This window comes from Haliotis rubra, unplaced genomic scaffold, assembly GCF_003918875.1.
Source record: "Haliotis rubra isolate DU_JTF1 unplaced genomic scaffold, ASM391887v1 Scf498, whole genome shotgun sequence".
NCBI classification, from domain to species: Eukaryota; Metazoa; Mollusca; class Gastropoda; order Lepetellida; family Haliotidae; genus Haliotis; species Haliotis rubra.
The window spans coordinates 336,828-354,538 of record NW_025767188.1 but is presented as its reverse complement, the minus strand read 5'-3'; the positions used below and the strand labels follow the sequence as shown (position 1 = coordinate 354,538).

Genomic DNA, 17,711 nt, shown 5'->3' with positions numbered 1-17,711 from the left:
ATTGACCTGTATCAATATTGACCTGTATCGATATTGACCTGTATCGATATTGACCTGTATTGATATTGACCTGTATCTTTTTTTGAGACGAAATGTTTAACAATACAATCCTACTGGGAGTCACTTACAACGTGATAAATTGTTACTTAATGCGTGTTTACACTTGTATGCCACCTAATATGGATAATGATATTCGCAATGAAAATGTGTTAACATGTTTCTACTCTTATATAGCGCTAGTACTCAAAGAGCCCCTTGTGTTATTCAACTTGCTGAAGTACCCATCTGTACAGCGTCGTTCTGCGACTTGTATTGAACCAATTCATTGAGGGGCACTCGACTTTGTCCAATATAAGAAAATATGTTCCAAAACCCAGCAGTGTATCACAAATCATGCGACAGATCGGGCCACCATTACGGGTAATATTTAATATTGCGATTTCTACACATACCACACAACAATCGACTGTTAAACAGGGTCTTTTTTATGCAGATAAACGCTATCACAGCTTAGTACCCATGTGAGGAATCGCACGGTGTAATAGACCAAAAAGCTTCAGCAACTGTAATAGTTGTTGTTGGAACGCTGCATCAGCACTTTCCAACTATATGGCGGCGGTTGTAAATAATCGAGTCTGTAAACGCTCAGCAGATACAGTATACAGCATACACGAACGGTAATACTCACACTGCAGGGGTGGAAATAACTTTAAAATTGATACTTTTTAAACTCACTTGCCCTGATACCCACTATACCGGCCGTTTTCTTGTTGATTTTTAAATAAAACAACATAATTAACATTGGAATATCAACTGGACACCGGTACAGTGTGATATACAAATTTGCTTGCCCGACAGAAAAAAAACACTGGACTCGGGCGTAGGGCAATGGGTTATTTCCATCCCTGTGACACAGCAACTGACACCGACTGTTAAACAGGAGTGAGTGAGTTTAGTTTTATGCCGCTTGTATTCCGGAAATATCACAGCGGGGACATCAGAAATGTGCTTCACACATTGTACCCATGTGAGGAATCGAACTTGGGTCTTCGGCGTAACGACTGAACACCTTAACCACTAGCCTACCCTGCCGCCCCTATTTAACAGGATAGTTCTGTCTATTGCAGGGCAAAAGCTTCAACCGACCTTAATAGCTGTTGTTGTTTAACGCTGCACTCAGCAATATTCCAACTATATGGCGGCGGTCTGTAAATAATCGAGTCTGGACCAGGCAATCGAGTGATCAACAGCATGAGCATCGATCTACACAACTGGGATACGATGACACGTGTTTGAGTTTGAAAGGTATAAACTCGACCATTGATAAGTGGCGGTTGCTGTATCCAGCTTTTCAGTGGGCGAGTGGGTGGTTGTGTGAATAGCGTTTTACGCAGCATAGTAAACCGAATATTTTTGGTACTAGTCCTCTTCTCTTCGACCGGCCTGATAAACACATGGGTGGCACAGACGACTGCGATAATGATGTTGTTTGAAAGTAAAAAACACATGTTTCCATCTTTTCAGATAATTTAAGTATTGTATTACCTATACTAGATACAACGCTATTTTTAAAAAATGTGAACATACTCCAGCTGTGTGTCTAATGTTGGAATACAAGGTCCATGTCAATTTTTTTAATTTGGGATCTTTTCATTTAGAAACATTTTACTACTCGGACCTACTCGTCCATGTAGATGTTTGAGTGAATAATGTTTTATACCGCATCATCGCTATGTCTGATGGTGACTTACGAACAGATGCAACATCAACAAGTCCTGGAGATTGACAGTGGGGATGGGGATATCAATTTACAACACGCACACTAAACACAAATTGTGATAAAATAGGGGCCGGGTAGGCCAGTGGTTCAAGCGTTCGTTCGTCACGACGAAGACCCGGGTTCTATTCCCAACAAATTATAATGCGTGAGCCCAACTTCTGATGTTCCCCGCTGCGATATTGTTGAAATAATGTGACTAACTCACTGATATACTAGTCATTCGTTCGCTATATTTTATGGCTCTTCATATACATCTCATAAAGACTTATCTCCCTTTGACCGCTCAGTTGGCACGTCAATCGAACGTAGAGCTGTCGGTTTGTACATCACAACATGTCACAAGTCGACAAGGCAATTCATGTGTATGTGTGCAGTGGTAGTTTTACTGTATCTAATTGGTGATCGGTTGGCTGCTCTAAACTGACTTCATGCTCCAACTAGTTTGGCTGCTTTTGTACCAATCAAACACGACCCCGTATCCAACACTGAGTTAACATCAACAGCATAAATGTGATCAGAATAACGTATACAGAGTTGCTAAAATGTGAGCAAAGACGATTGCCCTGCTATGCATATCACACAACATGTCGAGGTCGAGAAGACCTAGAGTGAAAACCGCATTACAACTCAACATATCAATATTCTACATGTGTTAACGTTTATTACAAACATGCCACAAGGCCTACAACCCACTGAGTAAATTCTTTAAAGCATTTGTTCATCAAAGTTACTTAGATTCCAAGATTCGTTATCATTACGACAACTCAAAATATCAATATTCTAAATGATTTTGGACCATATAGTGTTATTTAGACAATATATCTGAATAGGTGGCTGTTAAAGCAGAAGACCTACATATATATATTACATTACATTACAGTAGGTGAGAGAGTATGGATTTACATCTCTTTTAGCTTTTAGCAATCTCCAGCAATATCAAGTCGGGGACACCAGAAATGGATTTCACACATTGTGTACCCATGTAAGGAATCAAACCCGGGTCTTCGGCGAGACGAGCGAACGCTTTAACCACTAGGCTACCCCACCGACCCTCATTACATTACAAGCTGTGTCTTTCTACAACAGGTATGGTTCGTCACGTTCACATCAAAAGTCAAATGTTCCTACAGTGCATCACATCATATCTATCCAGGTAACATATATCTATATTTAACATAAAGAAAGGGATTGTGACATGTTCACTCACTTACAGCATGTAAACACCTTCACTACATCTGATGTACACAAGTACATACGACCACGCCCACCAACACACAGTCCGCATGGATACTGGACACCATCCTGTGATGTCAGTATGTTTCTAACAAACTGTCCTGACTCTGTCAGATGGATGACTCTGTGTAGTGAGGTGTCTGTCACCAGGATGTCGCCTGTGCTGGTACTTGTGATACCACAAGGATCCATCAGTGCTGTGTCTCCTGTAGGTCTGTAGTTGAACACCACATCTCCCTCGGGGTCAGACATACGACACAGTTGGTTCCATTGTCAGACACCAGGATGTTTCCTGTCCTCGTGGTACAGAGGAAGTTGGGATACTTTAAGATGTTTCCACCATTGTGGCGAGGACAAACTGACTTCAGCACGTGTCCCGACATATCCAGGATATCAACACAGGGAGGGGAGGGGAACTTGCTGCTAGTGTTGATGGTGTCAGAGACGTTATACCCCGGTACTGTTTGCTGGTTGTGATGGTCGACAGCAGCACCAGGTCAGGGTTCACTTCAACTGTTACAATCTGACTGGTATCCGGCACAGTGACAGCCACCTGGTTGTGTTTCAGCCTTGTTATACCATATGGTCTACCTTCCAGACTGAGCTTGCTGTGACCTGGTTGACTGTTCCTGGTGTAGAAGGACTTGACACTCTTGTTGTTGTAGTCTGTAACTACCACTGTGTCTGTACCATTCACCTCTAACACCGTCACGTCAGTGGGGTCTCTCCATCTGCATCTCCTGCTACTGTCACGTTAATGGTGTCCTGTAACACAGGAGCAGCCTTCAGGTCCAGCACATCGTCATACTGGACGTGTATCTCACCCAGATGGAGATCTTCCAGTGCTCTACTCAGCTTGTCCGTGTCCTGTCTGAATGTTATCCTGTCTATTCTTCCCTTCTCCTTCACCTCTACGACTCCGACAGCCTCCACATCACCGGCCTCACATCCCTGATACATCTCATACACATCCATGTCACACTCAGATTGTAGAGCCTGGTCTATCAGCTCAGTCTGTTGTTGGTACATCTGTACTGACATCTCACCTGACTTTATGTCTGCCTTCAGTTGTCCAATGTGTCTGTCAGACATCTCTTTCAGTTCAGACAGAAGTTTCCGTTCCTTGGCTTTGATCATCTGTATTGCTGTGAGACTTGCAGACTTGATGTTTGATTCTATTTTTATATGAAGCGCCAATTCTTCTTTGACCCTGGAGTTTTGTTTTCCAACATATGTTTTCATCTCATCGTGTTTCTTTAACAAATTCTCTTTATTCCTTTTCAGCTCGGTTTTCATTGCAGGAATCTCTGACTCAATTTCAACAACCATCTCACATTTCCTGTGATGGATAATGCAACATGTTTGACAAACAGCTGTTTTACAATCTTTACAAAGATATTTGATATTCTCGTCCTTGTGAACTTTACACATGACCTTTCTCTTGACCTTGACCCTTGTCTCTCCAGACAGGTCAACTACGTCATGGTGACGGAAGAGGGATTCGTTGGTGCATCCTTGTACATCGTTCACATAGTGCGTCGTCACAAACAGAACACCAAGATGTAGCTGGAGTTGTCTCCCTTCCTCCTTGCAATAACTGCAGTTAGTTGTATCTGAAATAACCATTCATTCATGTGGTGATATTAACCTGGTGACATCACAATGTATTATAGGGCTAGATGTGGTGATATTAACCTGGTGACATCACAATGTATTATGGTGCTAGATGTGGTGATATTAACATGGTGACATCACAATGTATTCTAGGGCTAGATGTGGTGATATTAACCTGGTGACATCACAATGTATCATGGTGCTAGATGTGGTGATATTAACATGGTGACATCACAATGTATTCTAGGGCTAGATGTGGTGATATTAACCTGGTGACATCACAATGTATCATGGTGCTAGATGTGGTGATATTAACAAGGTGACATCACAATGTATTCTAGGGCTAGATTTGGTGATATTAACCTGGTGACATCACAATGTATTATATGGCTGAGGTGGTGATATTAACTTGATGACATCACAATGTATTATAGGGCTAGATGTGGTGATATTAACCTGGTGACATCACAATGTATTATAGGGCTAGATGTGATGGTATTAACCTGGTGACATCACAATGTATTATAGGGCTAGATGTGGTGATATTAACATGGTGACATCACAATGTATTATAGGGCTAGATGTGGTGATATTAACTTGGTTACATCCCAATGTATTATAGGGCTGGATGTGTCGCATCATGTTCCTACTTGACTTGAAAATGTATCGGAAACATCGGAACTCGTCTCAGGTTGAAACGTCATGTAAATATGTTTGAAATTGGTTCACCGTAAACGTTGTTGTACGGATCATGAATAAGGTTTATGTATGTCGTTGGTCATGTCACCTGATATGCTGTGTCTTGCTCGTTGAACACATATCCACAATGAATGTTCACATTCCTCATAAACAGTTTTTTTACATACATCAAACTATACTAGTATATACATAGCAGGGGTCATACAATGCTCATAACATCACAAACATTTATACTGCTTAAATCAATTATTCTGTTACCTGCTTGCAAACAACACGTATATTGCTACAACCTACAACTATTCACCTTTAGATCCGGGGCCAAACGAGTCCAACAGTCCCTGGATGACGAAGCTTGGCTTGACGTCATCCGCCCACTCCTCCACTGGTCTCTCGGGGTCAGACACTTTCGTCATCTTCCTACAGAATGGGCACAGGAGAGACTTGGCACTGATGGCTTCCCGTTTGGTTTTGGTGTAGTTGACGACACATTTCCGACAGAAGGTGTGATAACATACAAGTGTACAGGGCTTGTCAAACACCTCTGTACATATGGTGCATGTCAGGAAATGTTCTGTCAACTTCTGGGAGGTCGCCATCTCTCCTACCAAAAAGTCAGGAGACACGACATAAACATTCTATCCACTATACAAACCACAACATTCATTACACAAACACCGACCATATTTGTAGTCCCGATTTACTGACAGGTCTAAAAGAACTATGTCTAGTAAATCCTGCTCTTGGAATTATGAACGAATGAAAACATATTCCAGATGTATGTAGAATCTATAATCAAAGAGAGATAACATTGGTAGACGGGTTTCAACTGGGCCGTCTGTATTGTGTGTGTATGATGAGCGTGTGTGGGTCGCTCTGTCTTCCTGATCATAAATAAAACAAAACAGCCATTCCATCACATACTTCACGTTATACACAAACAATCCTGTATTTTAGAAGCGTTAGAAACTGGATATAGGATGAAGGGAAGTAACCGTCTGTTGGTTTGATTCTGTCAGTCTTGTAGATTCTTTCTTTGGCCTGATATTGAAACTGGATACTTCTTCATACGTAAAACACAGAACATACAATCCCTCAGATATTTCACGGTTTACACAAACACAAAATTCTCTCTTTTGCCTGACATACTGGAACCGTTGAGCCACAATACGAAAGTTTAGGGGCAGTTGTGGTGCCTTTGTACTGGTTTCTGAACTTAGTTAATTTTAGAATGCAAATGTTAATTACAGCACATTTCTTTGTTGTTGTTTTTGTTGATTTCAAAGCTTATTCTTTTACGGAATTAATTCATAATTTAGTTCAGATGTTTACTTCACGAAACACTGCCATGAAAGTCAGGCGGTCGGTCCCCCGGGCTGTTGTAGGAGTTGTGATATTATGCTATGGGAATATGTTATCTTTTGAGGTTGACAAGCTTTACCACATGACATTGTATAGTATAACAGACTGGGCATGTTTTGGTGTCACGGAGCACAAGGAATCAGTGGCCTGTCTGTGAGCAGCTCGTCAATGGATCTTTGCTACTCGTCGTCACCAGCATTACAACATTCAGTTATGAACCGTGTGCAGCATGTCAATCACCTGACAGAGTTACATGGCGACACCCGCTCATTACCATATCGAAAGTAGGAGAAGTTCAGTTCGGATTCCGCTACATTAGTTGTAAAATAATGTTGTTATGTAAAAGTATTTTACCATATTTTGTGATGTAGCATTTATCAGAGATCAATTCAGTAAGAACCTTTACATACACACGTGATACATACATCCACATACATCGGGACAGATCTCAGTATTAAAGTCAAGAGGCCGATCAAGGAAGTAATGAAAGTAGACACTTCATACACCATGCTCAGTCTAAATATTACAGCATATTAGGTGCACGGATTTGAGAATGTGCCTGGAGATGACCTAACAGTTAGATGAACCATTGTAGTGTTACCTGTACACAGTAGGACGGGTGTGTAGCATTATAACTGGAATAGACACAGCCCCTGTGACAACACACTTACCCGAGACAGACAGGTAACCGGTGTAGAGGGAAACTGAGCACCAGGCGAGATAGACCCTAGGTAACCGGTGTAGAGGGAAACTGAGCACAGGAAGAGATATACCGTACAGGGTTGACGTGGTTCATTCGTGATCAACTCGTCATTCGGGGACAGTTTGCATGTTACGGAAAGGGACGAGTGATGTCGAATGAGTGATTGTGTTTTGAATGCGCAGGGTAATGATTCAAGATTTATTGTCGCAGTCTTATAGCTGTGATAGTGTTAAGATTACAAACTTCAGGCTCCTGTGATATAGCTGGGTGACTGCATCACTTCAATCACCCACTCACTCACTGACCCAGGAATAAGTCACACCGTTATCTTTTTGTGGGTCTGCTACACTCTACACGTTCACAAAGCACATGTTGTCTGTTGGTTTGGGTTTGAATATGGAAACTGTTGTACCTTGGAGAACATGAACATTCATGTTGACGCGTCTGCTCGTCAGACAGAAGACCCGGGTTTGATTCCCCACATGGACCAAATGTGTGAAGCCCATTTAGGTGTCCCGCCGTGATACTGCTAAAAGCGGTGTTAAAACACTCCCTAACTTTTCTGAGGACTGGACTGGACATTTTTTGGTACTGACGTTTAATATTAAAGAGTAAATGCTGAAGTATACTGGACGAGATTTTGTTGTGCTGGTATCAAAGAAGACGACCGGAGTACGTTAGAGCTCCTGGACATAAGCCCCGCACGTTGACCCTCAATATTAATGAACGATGTCGGTACACTCTCAGACTTGTGTACAGATTGTTCAAGACTTACATGTGTTTAACACCGGTCACGAACCGTATGCTTCATTCCCATGGGATTCTGGTTATCAAGGATCAAGGATATGTCGTCCAAGGGGACTATATGAATAGGTTCCGTCACATGGAAGAATAATTGTTGTCATGCACCGGCTGCTTGGAAGCTGCCATAACAGCAATCACTCGTTTATCCAGCCAACACTCGACTATCTACAGACTACCATCATCAACATGTGGCTGGGTCACAGTGACAACACGTAGAGTGAATGCAGGGTTGTAAGTTTACTTCCAAGTGGCTTGAGATTTCAGTGTACACGCTAAACCCTGAAACAATTGTGGCAACAATATAATAACAACATAATAACAATGTTCAGCATGTTTACAGAACATACATTTACATCTATTTGTAAATATTCAGTACATTAACAGTATTAACGACGATTCCACCAGTTGACAACATACAACCGTGGGACGATCCCAACTATGACTATGTTTTGAATAGACCTACTGCAGACTTGTATGCAAGCCACTTGCCTATCACATGTTCATGGAAAACTGATTAGATACTGAATTAATTTTTCCTCGGTCACGGTAACATTTGCAGTCATGATAACGGCAATGATCAATGTGTTGAGCCTGTCTTCCAGTATACATCAGTATGGGAACACTGAAATAGTTACGTTTGAGGTTCATGATTGTATGAAGATTATTAAGTAACTTTCAGCTTTATTTCATAAAATGCGTCTTCTGCTAAATTTGTCCGTAAAGGTTTAAGTATGGTGATGAAATACGTACCGTTACGGAAGTCAATAAGTTCGATCTCACTACTGTATACAGTACAGAAGTACCCTAAATTCATTAGTATATGTTTTCGGCGAAGTCGGTGTATCGTCTCTGATATGATGCATCAAACATCAGTTTTATTACATTTTCTATTTCCATTCACGTGTAAAGCATCGGTTATTTGTCGGGATACTTAGTCATATAAATCTGCAAAATATACATAAAATGATAAAGACCTGTAACCTCCTTAACAGCTGATAATAGATATAATAAATATATACAGATAAAAAAAATAGAACTGACAAATCTTTATCTATCTCTTTAACTGTCAGCTAGTGAAAAAGAAAGTTCTTGTGTGTTCTAGTAATAATGCGTAAAGTGTGATCAGTCCCATCTGAACAAGTCCCAGGATTCAAACGGACGAATACAATAGACCTTAAGACATCAGGCACAACTGGTTTCAGTTCACACCCTAGACACAAAACATGATTTCATTTTATATCTTAATGTCTGTGAATTCACCAGTTCCTGTTTACTAGTTATAAATGAAAGTGTCTGGCAGAATATCCAGGAAAAATTGGCTGTTGTGACCTGCAAGGCTGTAGGAAGGAAATATGTTTCTTCTCTCGAGAATGGCCCTGAGTAGGAATTTCACAAACTCTGTGAATAAATTTTACATTGAATTAGAGACATTTTATAACACAATATCGGTATATTTTGTTTTGGCAACCATAATGATAAATAATATATAACAAGTTTTATGGATAACAACTTCTTTATTTTCGTGAGTGCGACGTTTCGATACAGATTCTTGTACCGTTGTCAAGCAAGAGTGCTTGCTTGACAACGGTACAAGAATCTGTATCGAAACGTCGCACTCACGAAAATAAAGAAGTTGTTATCCATAAAACTTGTTATATATTGTACGTCTCAACTTCTATAATGCCACTCAAACAACATAATGATAAAACAGTAAGTACTTTTGTCTTAACAAATGCTGAGAGGGAAAATAGACATGATGATTAAAAACCAGTGTCTTTGCAAACAAGACGTTGTGTTGACTGATTAGTTACATAAAAACATGCAGTAATAGCAACAGTGTGGGTTTTTTTCAAACTCGAGTGAGTGCACCAGTTCAACAAAAGATTATTGATTGTCTGAATTATATTTACCACGTGTTGGTTTCTTGTTCACTGGCTCGGCCTCTTGGTTTAGGCTTAGGGGTAGCTGATTGCCCTCTAGGGTTCTCCAGTCTTCGTCACTTCTTGGGTATTTAGGTTGTTTTCATTGATGAGAAATGCTGCCGTATACATTCTAAAAAATAGCATTAAAGTAGCATTTTTACATTTGCCAAAAGCAAAACCCACAAAGAAATACATTATCTGAATGAACATATTTCCCTGATTTCCCATTTTTGAAAGTAGGTTAAAAGTTACCTACATATACAGCTGCCATGATATTTTTGCAAGGGGTCCATAGATACCTAATTTTTATGCCAGTGCAGAGCAGTCATTTTCATTTTATTTATTGTACATTGCCTTAAAGAGAGAAAGAGTAAGAGTCAACATTTTAATCATGCCCCAAACACACGCACGCATCCGCACACACACACACAATTCACATACCATTTTAACATGGTAGGGGACCAGTCCCTGGTGGATAAATATCTGATATGACTTATTTTTTATCATGTTTCAATAATTATGTGCTCTCTCTCACCACCGCACTCATATGTTGCAAGTTCTCATTTGTCCATGTCCACCCCCATCCCAATCCCTCCACACACACTCACACCACAAAACACCCAACATTCCGTCTCGTAAAATAGATGACTTGGACCTACTGGGTAACAGTAACAGTGACTGTGAAAATATATCTCTGATCGAAAATAGGACATGAGCGCAAATTATGACGTACTTTTCCATCAACTATTTCTTTATACAGCTAGCTAGTACTGGAGTGTTTATGTTGCTCCAAAACAACTACATCTTAAAACTCACCTGCAACCAACGTCGCATCCGGAATGCGACTCTCTCGGTCCCAGTCCCAAGTTGACATTTCGGCCTCTGTGTTTGTTTGCAATGTCGAAAGGAATGCCCGATATATAGCATCCTTATAAAGTTCAAGCTTTGCCTATTCATATCCATATTTCGCCAGAGATTAGGTCTTTTTCATAGCACTTCTTTGAAAAGTGTAACGAACACAGATGACCGTGCGTGGAGGGGTTCACAAAATCCGCACGACGACAGTAAACAATCTCTGCCCTTCCTCTTGCCAAATAGAATTTCTCAGGAAATGTACATCCGTGTTGTTTACGCAGTTGGATGATCATCAAAACTCAAGGTGCAGTTGTCAGTTTCCAATACATAAACACAACAACGCTTCATTCAAAACATTGCGCTTCATGTCACTTTCAACTCGATGGCGTATACACTACTGAAATGTCAACACACTGAGCGGACTCTCGGGTATGACGTCACACCCACAGACGGCAGACCGCTAGACATAAAAATATGCATACGAGTGGGCGGGGCTAAAGTGTTTTTAGTTTTGGTGCATATTTATAATTTTTAGGACTAGTTTTCGTAAATGGATAGTGCAGATGTGGTATACATTCATGTTTGAATGGCATTATGTAATAAAAATGCATAGTTTAACCTTTTTAAAAATCCTTTAATGCAGCTTGAATGCATGAGCGCCGACAATATTATTATTTGTGCATTAAAAAATTACAGAAATATCATGATCACTGAGGGGTTGAAATTTACAAAGATCAGGGGCGACAACTCATGACATGAGTTAAACAAAGCCATAAATGATATCGGCGGTAATCTCCGCATAGCATACAATATTTACCTTAGAATGTTAGCATAAAGGAATGATGATTCTGTATGCTAGAATGATATATATACATGTTATAAACAGTATTGTCCGGCACATTACATACCCTATGTATGGCACAGGGGCCAGTGTTTATGCCTGGCAGCCATAGCAGACGATGAAATAATGTGTACTGGAAATGAGATAGGTTGAGATCAAAACCAAACCGATTCAGTGTAAACTCTCCATACAGGCATAATGATAAGCATGGAAAGATATATTTGATACTCTATACAACCTTCGATTGAGATACTTTGCCATTATTTGTTGTTGTGAAAGCCAGGTGATACGGAAGGGCGCTTACCTTGCTTCGTACTGACTGACTGAGTGAGTTTAGTTTTACGCCGCTTTTAGCAATATTCCAGCAATATCACGGCGGGGGACACCAGAAATGGGCTTCACACATTGTGCCCATGTGGGGAATCGAACCCGGATCTTCGGCGTGACGAGCCAACGCTTTAACCACTAGGCTACCCCACCGCCCCTCCCTTGCTTCGTAAGTGATGATGAGTGGGGAGATCAACTTTATAGGGTTCTGCGAAGTATTCGTGTCCGTAGTCGTCAGTGTCTCGTCTTGATCTCCTAATTGTCATCTGTCAGATTTGGCGGGTAAGTTGATCACGTGCCTCGATCACACCCGGAAACATACGAGCAGCATCGGATGGCCAATCCAAAGCTACCCGATGTACGAGTGCGGTAGCACCCATCACTACATTGTGTTTAGAGACCGCCTCCGTGGTGTGGTGGTTAGAGCGTCCGCCCCGAGAGCGGAAGGTCGCGGGTTCGATCCCCGACCGCGTCATACCAAAAGACGTTAAAATAGGGTACTTGTTGGTCCCTGACTGGCGCTCGGCATTAATGGGTACAGCAAGGACTGGTCGGCTCGGAGTCAGTAAAATGTGTCTGAGTAGGGTATTCATGCTTCACTGCGGCATGGTATCTCAGTGGCTAGCACTATAAAACCAGCTTCAGTCTGGGCTAGTACAAGCAGCCTCACATACACATACACAAGCATGCACGTCGTCATATGAGAGAAATATTCTCAAGCACAACGTAAAACTCACCTCACCTCACCTGACCTTGTGCAAACTGCGATAACAACAATGAGACAACATTCCTACACAAAACATTCTCACAATGCCTCGCTTTATAGTTATTTAACGTTATTTACGTTTAACAGGGAAGATATGATACACATTAAAACAGAAACTTTGCGTTTACCTGTGTGTCGTTTACAACACACGCTAACTACACTGACGGCATTAATTACCCTTATTTAATATATGTTGTGTGTTTATAATTACACATTGAAGATAGTTAGTTCACTAACCTGTCACACAAGTTTTGTCAGTCGTGTCTGGTGACGATATGGCGAGGTGTTCAGACATAGAAAAAGCATGCAGGTTTGAATGGACCAATCGTAACGTATGGTCATGGTTGAGTAGACACTATTGATTGTATTATTAAAACTAAGCGATTAAGTATATGAACTGTTTCAGCGCTGATATGAGCTGAAATCAAGAAACTTAACAAAAGTACATGAATTATGAATAATTTCATTTCAGCTACTATAGTGAGCGGAAACAAAGCAATATATTATAATATATATTTACATTGCATATGTCAGCGCCTGTTGGAGGCTGAAATAAAGATAGAGAATTAACGATTATTTACAATACTTAAAAGCTAACTGGCGCAAAGTGATCATAACACTCAGATATACAAAGTAGGTCGCTGCCACAAACACGTGGCTGGAAAACTGAGCGCTGCGTGAACCATCAAGCGGCCGTGTACACTGTTTACTAGGGGCTATCAAAACGTTTTGAGCCTGAAATGCTTCCGTTGTGTGCATGATAAAAATAACTGTATGATATTGCAGAAAAGTTTAGATCATTCACATAAACGTAATGTTGACATGCACATGCGCCTACTTTACGTGACATCACATGTATCCCTATTGAAACTGCAGAAATGGATAAGCTTGTGTACAGAGTATTCATAAAGTGTTTGGTCCTCTCGGGCCACACGGCGAAGCACATTGAAGAGCGATTGACAGTACCCCATGCTACTCGAACATCGATCTTCAACGTGCCCGTCGTATGTCTGTTTATAGACTAAGGCTTATTCTCTGAATATATATAATTTTGATAGTAACAAACAAGCCAATTTATATTTAAAAGGAGCCCCAAGGAGACCAGAGATTCAGAACCTGAACCTGAGGAAATCTAGACTTGTTTTATTTAAGGCTTTAGCACTGCAGAGAGGGCTTGGCAGTAGGGAAATTAATGTGGTTCAGGGACTATGAGACAGACTAGTCTGTTTACAACACACGGTAAGTTCGGGAACAGCTCAAGTGGTGATACACTATTCAGGCGATCGCTGTTATTGCTTTATAAAAATACCTCATCACGAGTTATCTCCCTTCCACCACACAATAATGTCAAGTCAATTCAGTAACAGGTGTTGATCGCGTTGAACAGAAAGCAGCTCAGACGTATGTCATTTGATCGTACACACAACTCTCCCATGTGGAGATATCCCAGAAACATCTATAGTCTACCTGCTCTACATCTGTAGTCTACCGCCTCTACATCTGTAGTCTACCTGCTCTACATCTGTTGTAATAATAATAATAGTAATAAATGCATATTTATAATGCGCCCCTTCCACACCCTAAGGCATGCTCAAAGCGCTACAGAATATTTACACTGGAGTATTTACAGATGAAGTTATACATAATATACTGAGAAAAGGTGGGTTTTAAGTCTGGACTTAAAAATGTCAATTGTGGCAGAGCTTTTAAGGGCACATGGGAGAGAGTTCCAAAGCACAGGCGCGGAGTAAGAGAATGATCGGTGTCCGAAGGATTTCAGTTTGTAGGATGGGATGACACATGTTGGTTTTGTGTGTTTGAGCGCAAGTTGCGTGCGGGGACATACGGATGTAGGAGTTCAGACAAGTAGGAGGGAGCCAAACCATGGAGGCACTTGTATGTCAGACAGAGGATCTTAAAGTCAATTCTGGCCCTAACTGGTAGCCAATGCAGTTCTTTCAACACTGGTGTTATATGGGAACGTTTAGAAGTCTTGCTGATGATGCGGGCGGAAGTATTTTGGATCTTCTGAAGCTTATCAAGGAGTTTAGAACTGAGGCCTGAAAGGATGCTGTTACAGTAATCAAGCCTAGATGTAACAAGAGCTCGAACAAGGGCTTGAGTTGCAGCAGTTGTCAGGTATTGCCGAATGTTACCAATGGATCTTAAGTGAAAGTAGTTGTCTACCTGTTCTACATCTGTAGTCTACCTGCTCCACATCTGTAGTCTACCTGCTCTACATCTGTAGTCTACCTGCTCTACATCTATAGTCTACCTGCTCTACATTTGTAGTCTCCCTGCTCTACATCTGTAGTCTACCTGTTCTACATCTGTGGTCTACCTGCTCTACATCTATAGTCTACCTGCTCTACATCTGTAGTCTACCTGCTCCACATCTGTAGTCTACCTGCTCTACATCTGTTGTCTACCTGCTCTACATCTGTAGTCTACCTGCTCTACATCTATAGTCTATCTGCTCTACATCTGTAGTCTCCCTGCTCTACATCTGTAGTCTACCTGTTCTACATCTGTAGTCTACCTGCTCTACATCTATAGTCTACCTGCTCTACATCTGTAGTCTACCTGCTCCACATCTGTAGTCTCCCTGCTCTACATCTGTAGTCTACCTGTTCTACATCTGTAGTCTACCTACTCTACATCTGTAGTCTATATGTTCTACATCTGTAGTCTACCTGCTCTACATCTGTAGTCTACCTGCTCTACATCTGTTGTAATAATAATAATAGTAATAAATGCATATTTATAATGCGCCCCTTCCACACCCTAAGGCATGCTCAAAGCGCTACAGAATATTTACACTTGAGTATTTACAGATGAAGTTATATATAATATACTGAGAAAAGGTGGGTTTTAAGTCTGGACTTAAAACTGTCAATTGTGGCAGAGCTTTTAAGGGCACATGGGAGAGAGTTCCAAAGCACAGGCGCGGAGTAAGAGAATGATCGGTGTCCGAAGGATTTCAGTTTGTAGGATGGGATGACACATGTCGGTTTTGTGTGTTTGAGCGCAAGTTGCGTGCGGGGACATACGGATGTAGGAGTTCAGACAAGTAGGAGGGAGCCAAACCATGGAGGCACTTGTATGTCAGACAGAGGATCTTAAAGTCAATTCTGGCCCTAACTGGTAGCCAATGCAGTTCTTTCAACACTGGTGTTATATGGGAACGTTTAGAAGTCTTGCTGATGATGCGGGCGGAAGTATTTTGGATCTTCTGAAGCTTATCAAGGAGTTTAGAACTGAGGCCTGAAAGGATGCTGTTACAGTAATCAAGCCTAGATGTAACAAGAGCTCGAACAAGGGCTTGAGTTGCAGCAGTTGTCAGGTATTGCCGAATGTTACCAATGGATCTTAAGTGAAAGTAGTTGTCTACCTGTTCTACATCTGTAGTCTACCTGCTCACATCTGTAGTCTACCTGCTCTACATCTGTAGTCTACCTGCTCTACATCTATAGTCTACCTGCTCTACATTTGTAGTCTCCCTGCTCTACATCTGTAGTCTACCTGTTCTACATCTGTGGTCTACCTGCTCTACATCTATAGTCTACCTGCTCTACATCTGTAGTCTACCTGCTCCACATCTGTAGTCTACCTGCTCTACATCTGTTGTCTACCTGCTCTAGATCTGTAGTCTACCTGCTCTACATCTATAGTCTATCTGCTCTACATCTGTAGTCTACCTGCTCTACATCTGTAGTCTACCTGCTCTACATCTATAGTCTACCTGCTCTACATCTGTAGTCTCCCTGCTCTACGTCTGTAGTCTACCTGTTCTACATCTGTAGTCTACCTGCTCTAGATCTGTAGTCTACCTGCTCTACATCTATAGTCTACCTCCTCTACATCTATAGTCTACCTGCTCTACATCTGTAGTCAACCTGCTCCACATCTGTAGTCTCCCTGCTCTACATCTGTAGTCTACCTGCTCTAGATCTGTAGTCTACCTGCTCTACATCTATAGTCTACCTCCTCTACATCTATAGTCTACCTGCTCTACATCTGTAGTCTACCTGCTCCACATCTGTAGTCTCCCTGCTCTACATCTGTAGTCTACCTGCTCTAGATCTGTAGTCTACCTGCTCTACATCTATAGTCTACCTCCTCTACATCTATAGTCTACCTGCTCTACATCTATAGTCCATCTGCTCTACATCTGTAGTCTACCTGCTCTACATCTGTAGTCTACCTGTTCTACATCTGTAGTCTACCTACTCTACATCTGTAGTCTATATGTTCTACATCTGTAGTCTATCTGCTCTACATCTGTAGTCTACCTGCTCTACATCTGTAGTCTCCCTGCTCTACATCTGTAGTCTACCTGTTCTACATCTGTAGTCTACCTGCTCTACATCTATAGTCTACCTGCTCTACATCTGTAGTCTACCTGCTCCACATCTGTAGTCTCCCTGCTCTACATCTGTAGTCTACCTGTTCTACATCTGTAGTCTACCTACTCTACATCTGTAGTCTATATGTTCTACATATGTAGTCTATCTGCTCTACATCTGTAGTCTACCTGCTCTACATCTGTAGTCTCCCTGCTCTACATCTGTAGTCTACCTGTTCTACATCTGTAGTCTACCTGCTCTACATCTGTAGTCTACCTGCTCTACATCTGTAGTCTCCCTGCTCTACATCTGTAGTCTACCTGTTCTACATCTGTAGTCTACCTGCTCTACATCTCTAGTCTACCTGCTCTTCATCTGTAGTCTACCTGCTCCACATCTGTAGTCTCCCTGCTCTACATCTGTAGTCTACCTGTTCTACATCTCTAGTCTACCTACTCTACA

General features: G+C 41.4%; 2 protein-coding genes and 1 long non-coding RNA gene across 3 annotated transcripts in view; 1 reads left to right on the top strand and 2 right to left on the bottom strand.

Annotated features, from left to right (window-relative positions):
• The window catches only part of LOC124291603, a 106,520-nt gene extending 99,127 nt beyond the window's left edge, over window positions 1-7,393 (bottom strand). Inside the window, exons 1-2 of the mRNA XM_046728647.1 lie at window positions 7,287-7,393; window positions 5,631-5,927 (exon numbers count right to left, since the gene is read on the bottom strand). Coding sequence (XP_046584603.1) covers window positions 5,631-5,922 — 292 coding nt within the window. The 5' untranslated portion in view covers window positions 5,923-5,927; window positions 7,287-7,393. The remainder of the gene's footprint in view (window positions 1-5,630; window positions 5,928-7,286) is intronic.
• LOC124291619 overlaps window positions 1-17,711 on the top strand; it is a 237,458-nt gene that overhangs the window by 134,375 nt on the left and 85,372 nt on the right. The window lies entirely within an intron of this gene.
• The window catches only part of LOC124291602 (tripartite motif-containing protein 45-like), a 138,120-nt gene that overhangs the window by 99,127 nt on the left and 21,282 nt on the right, over window positions 1-17,711 (bottom strand). The window lies entirely within an intron of this gene.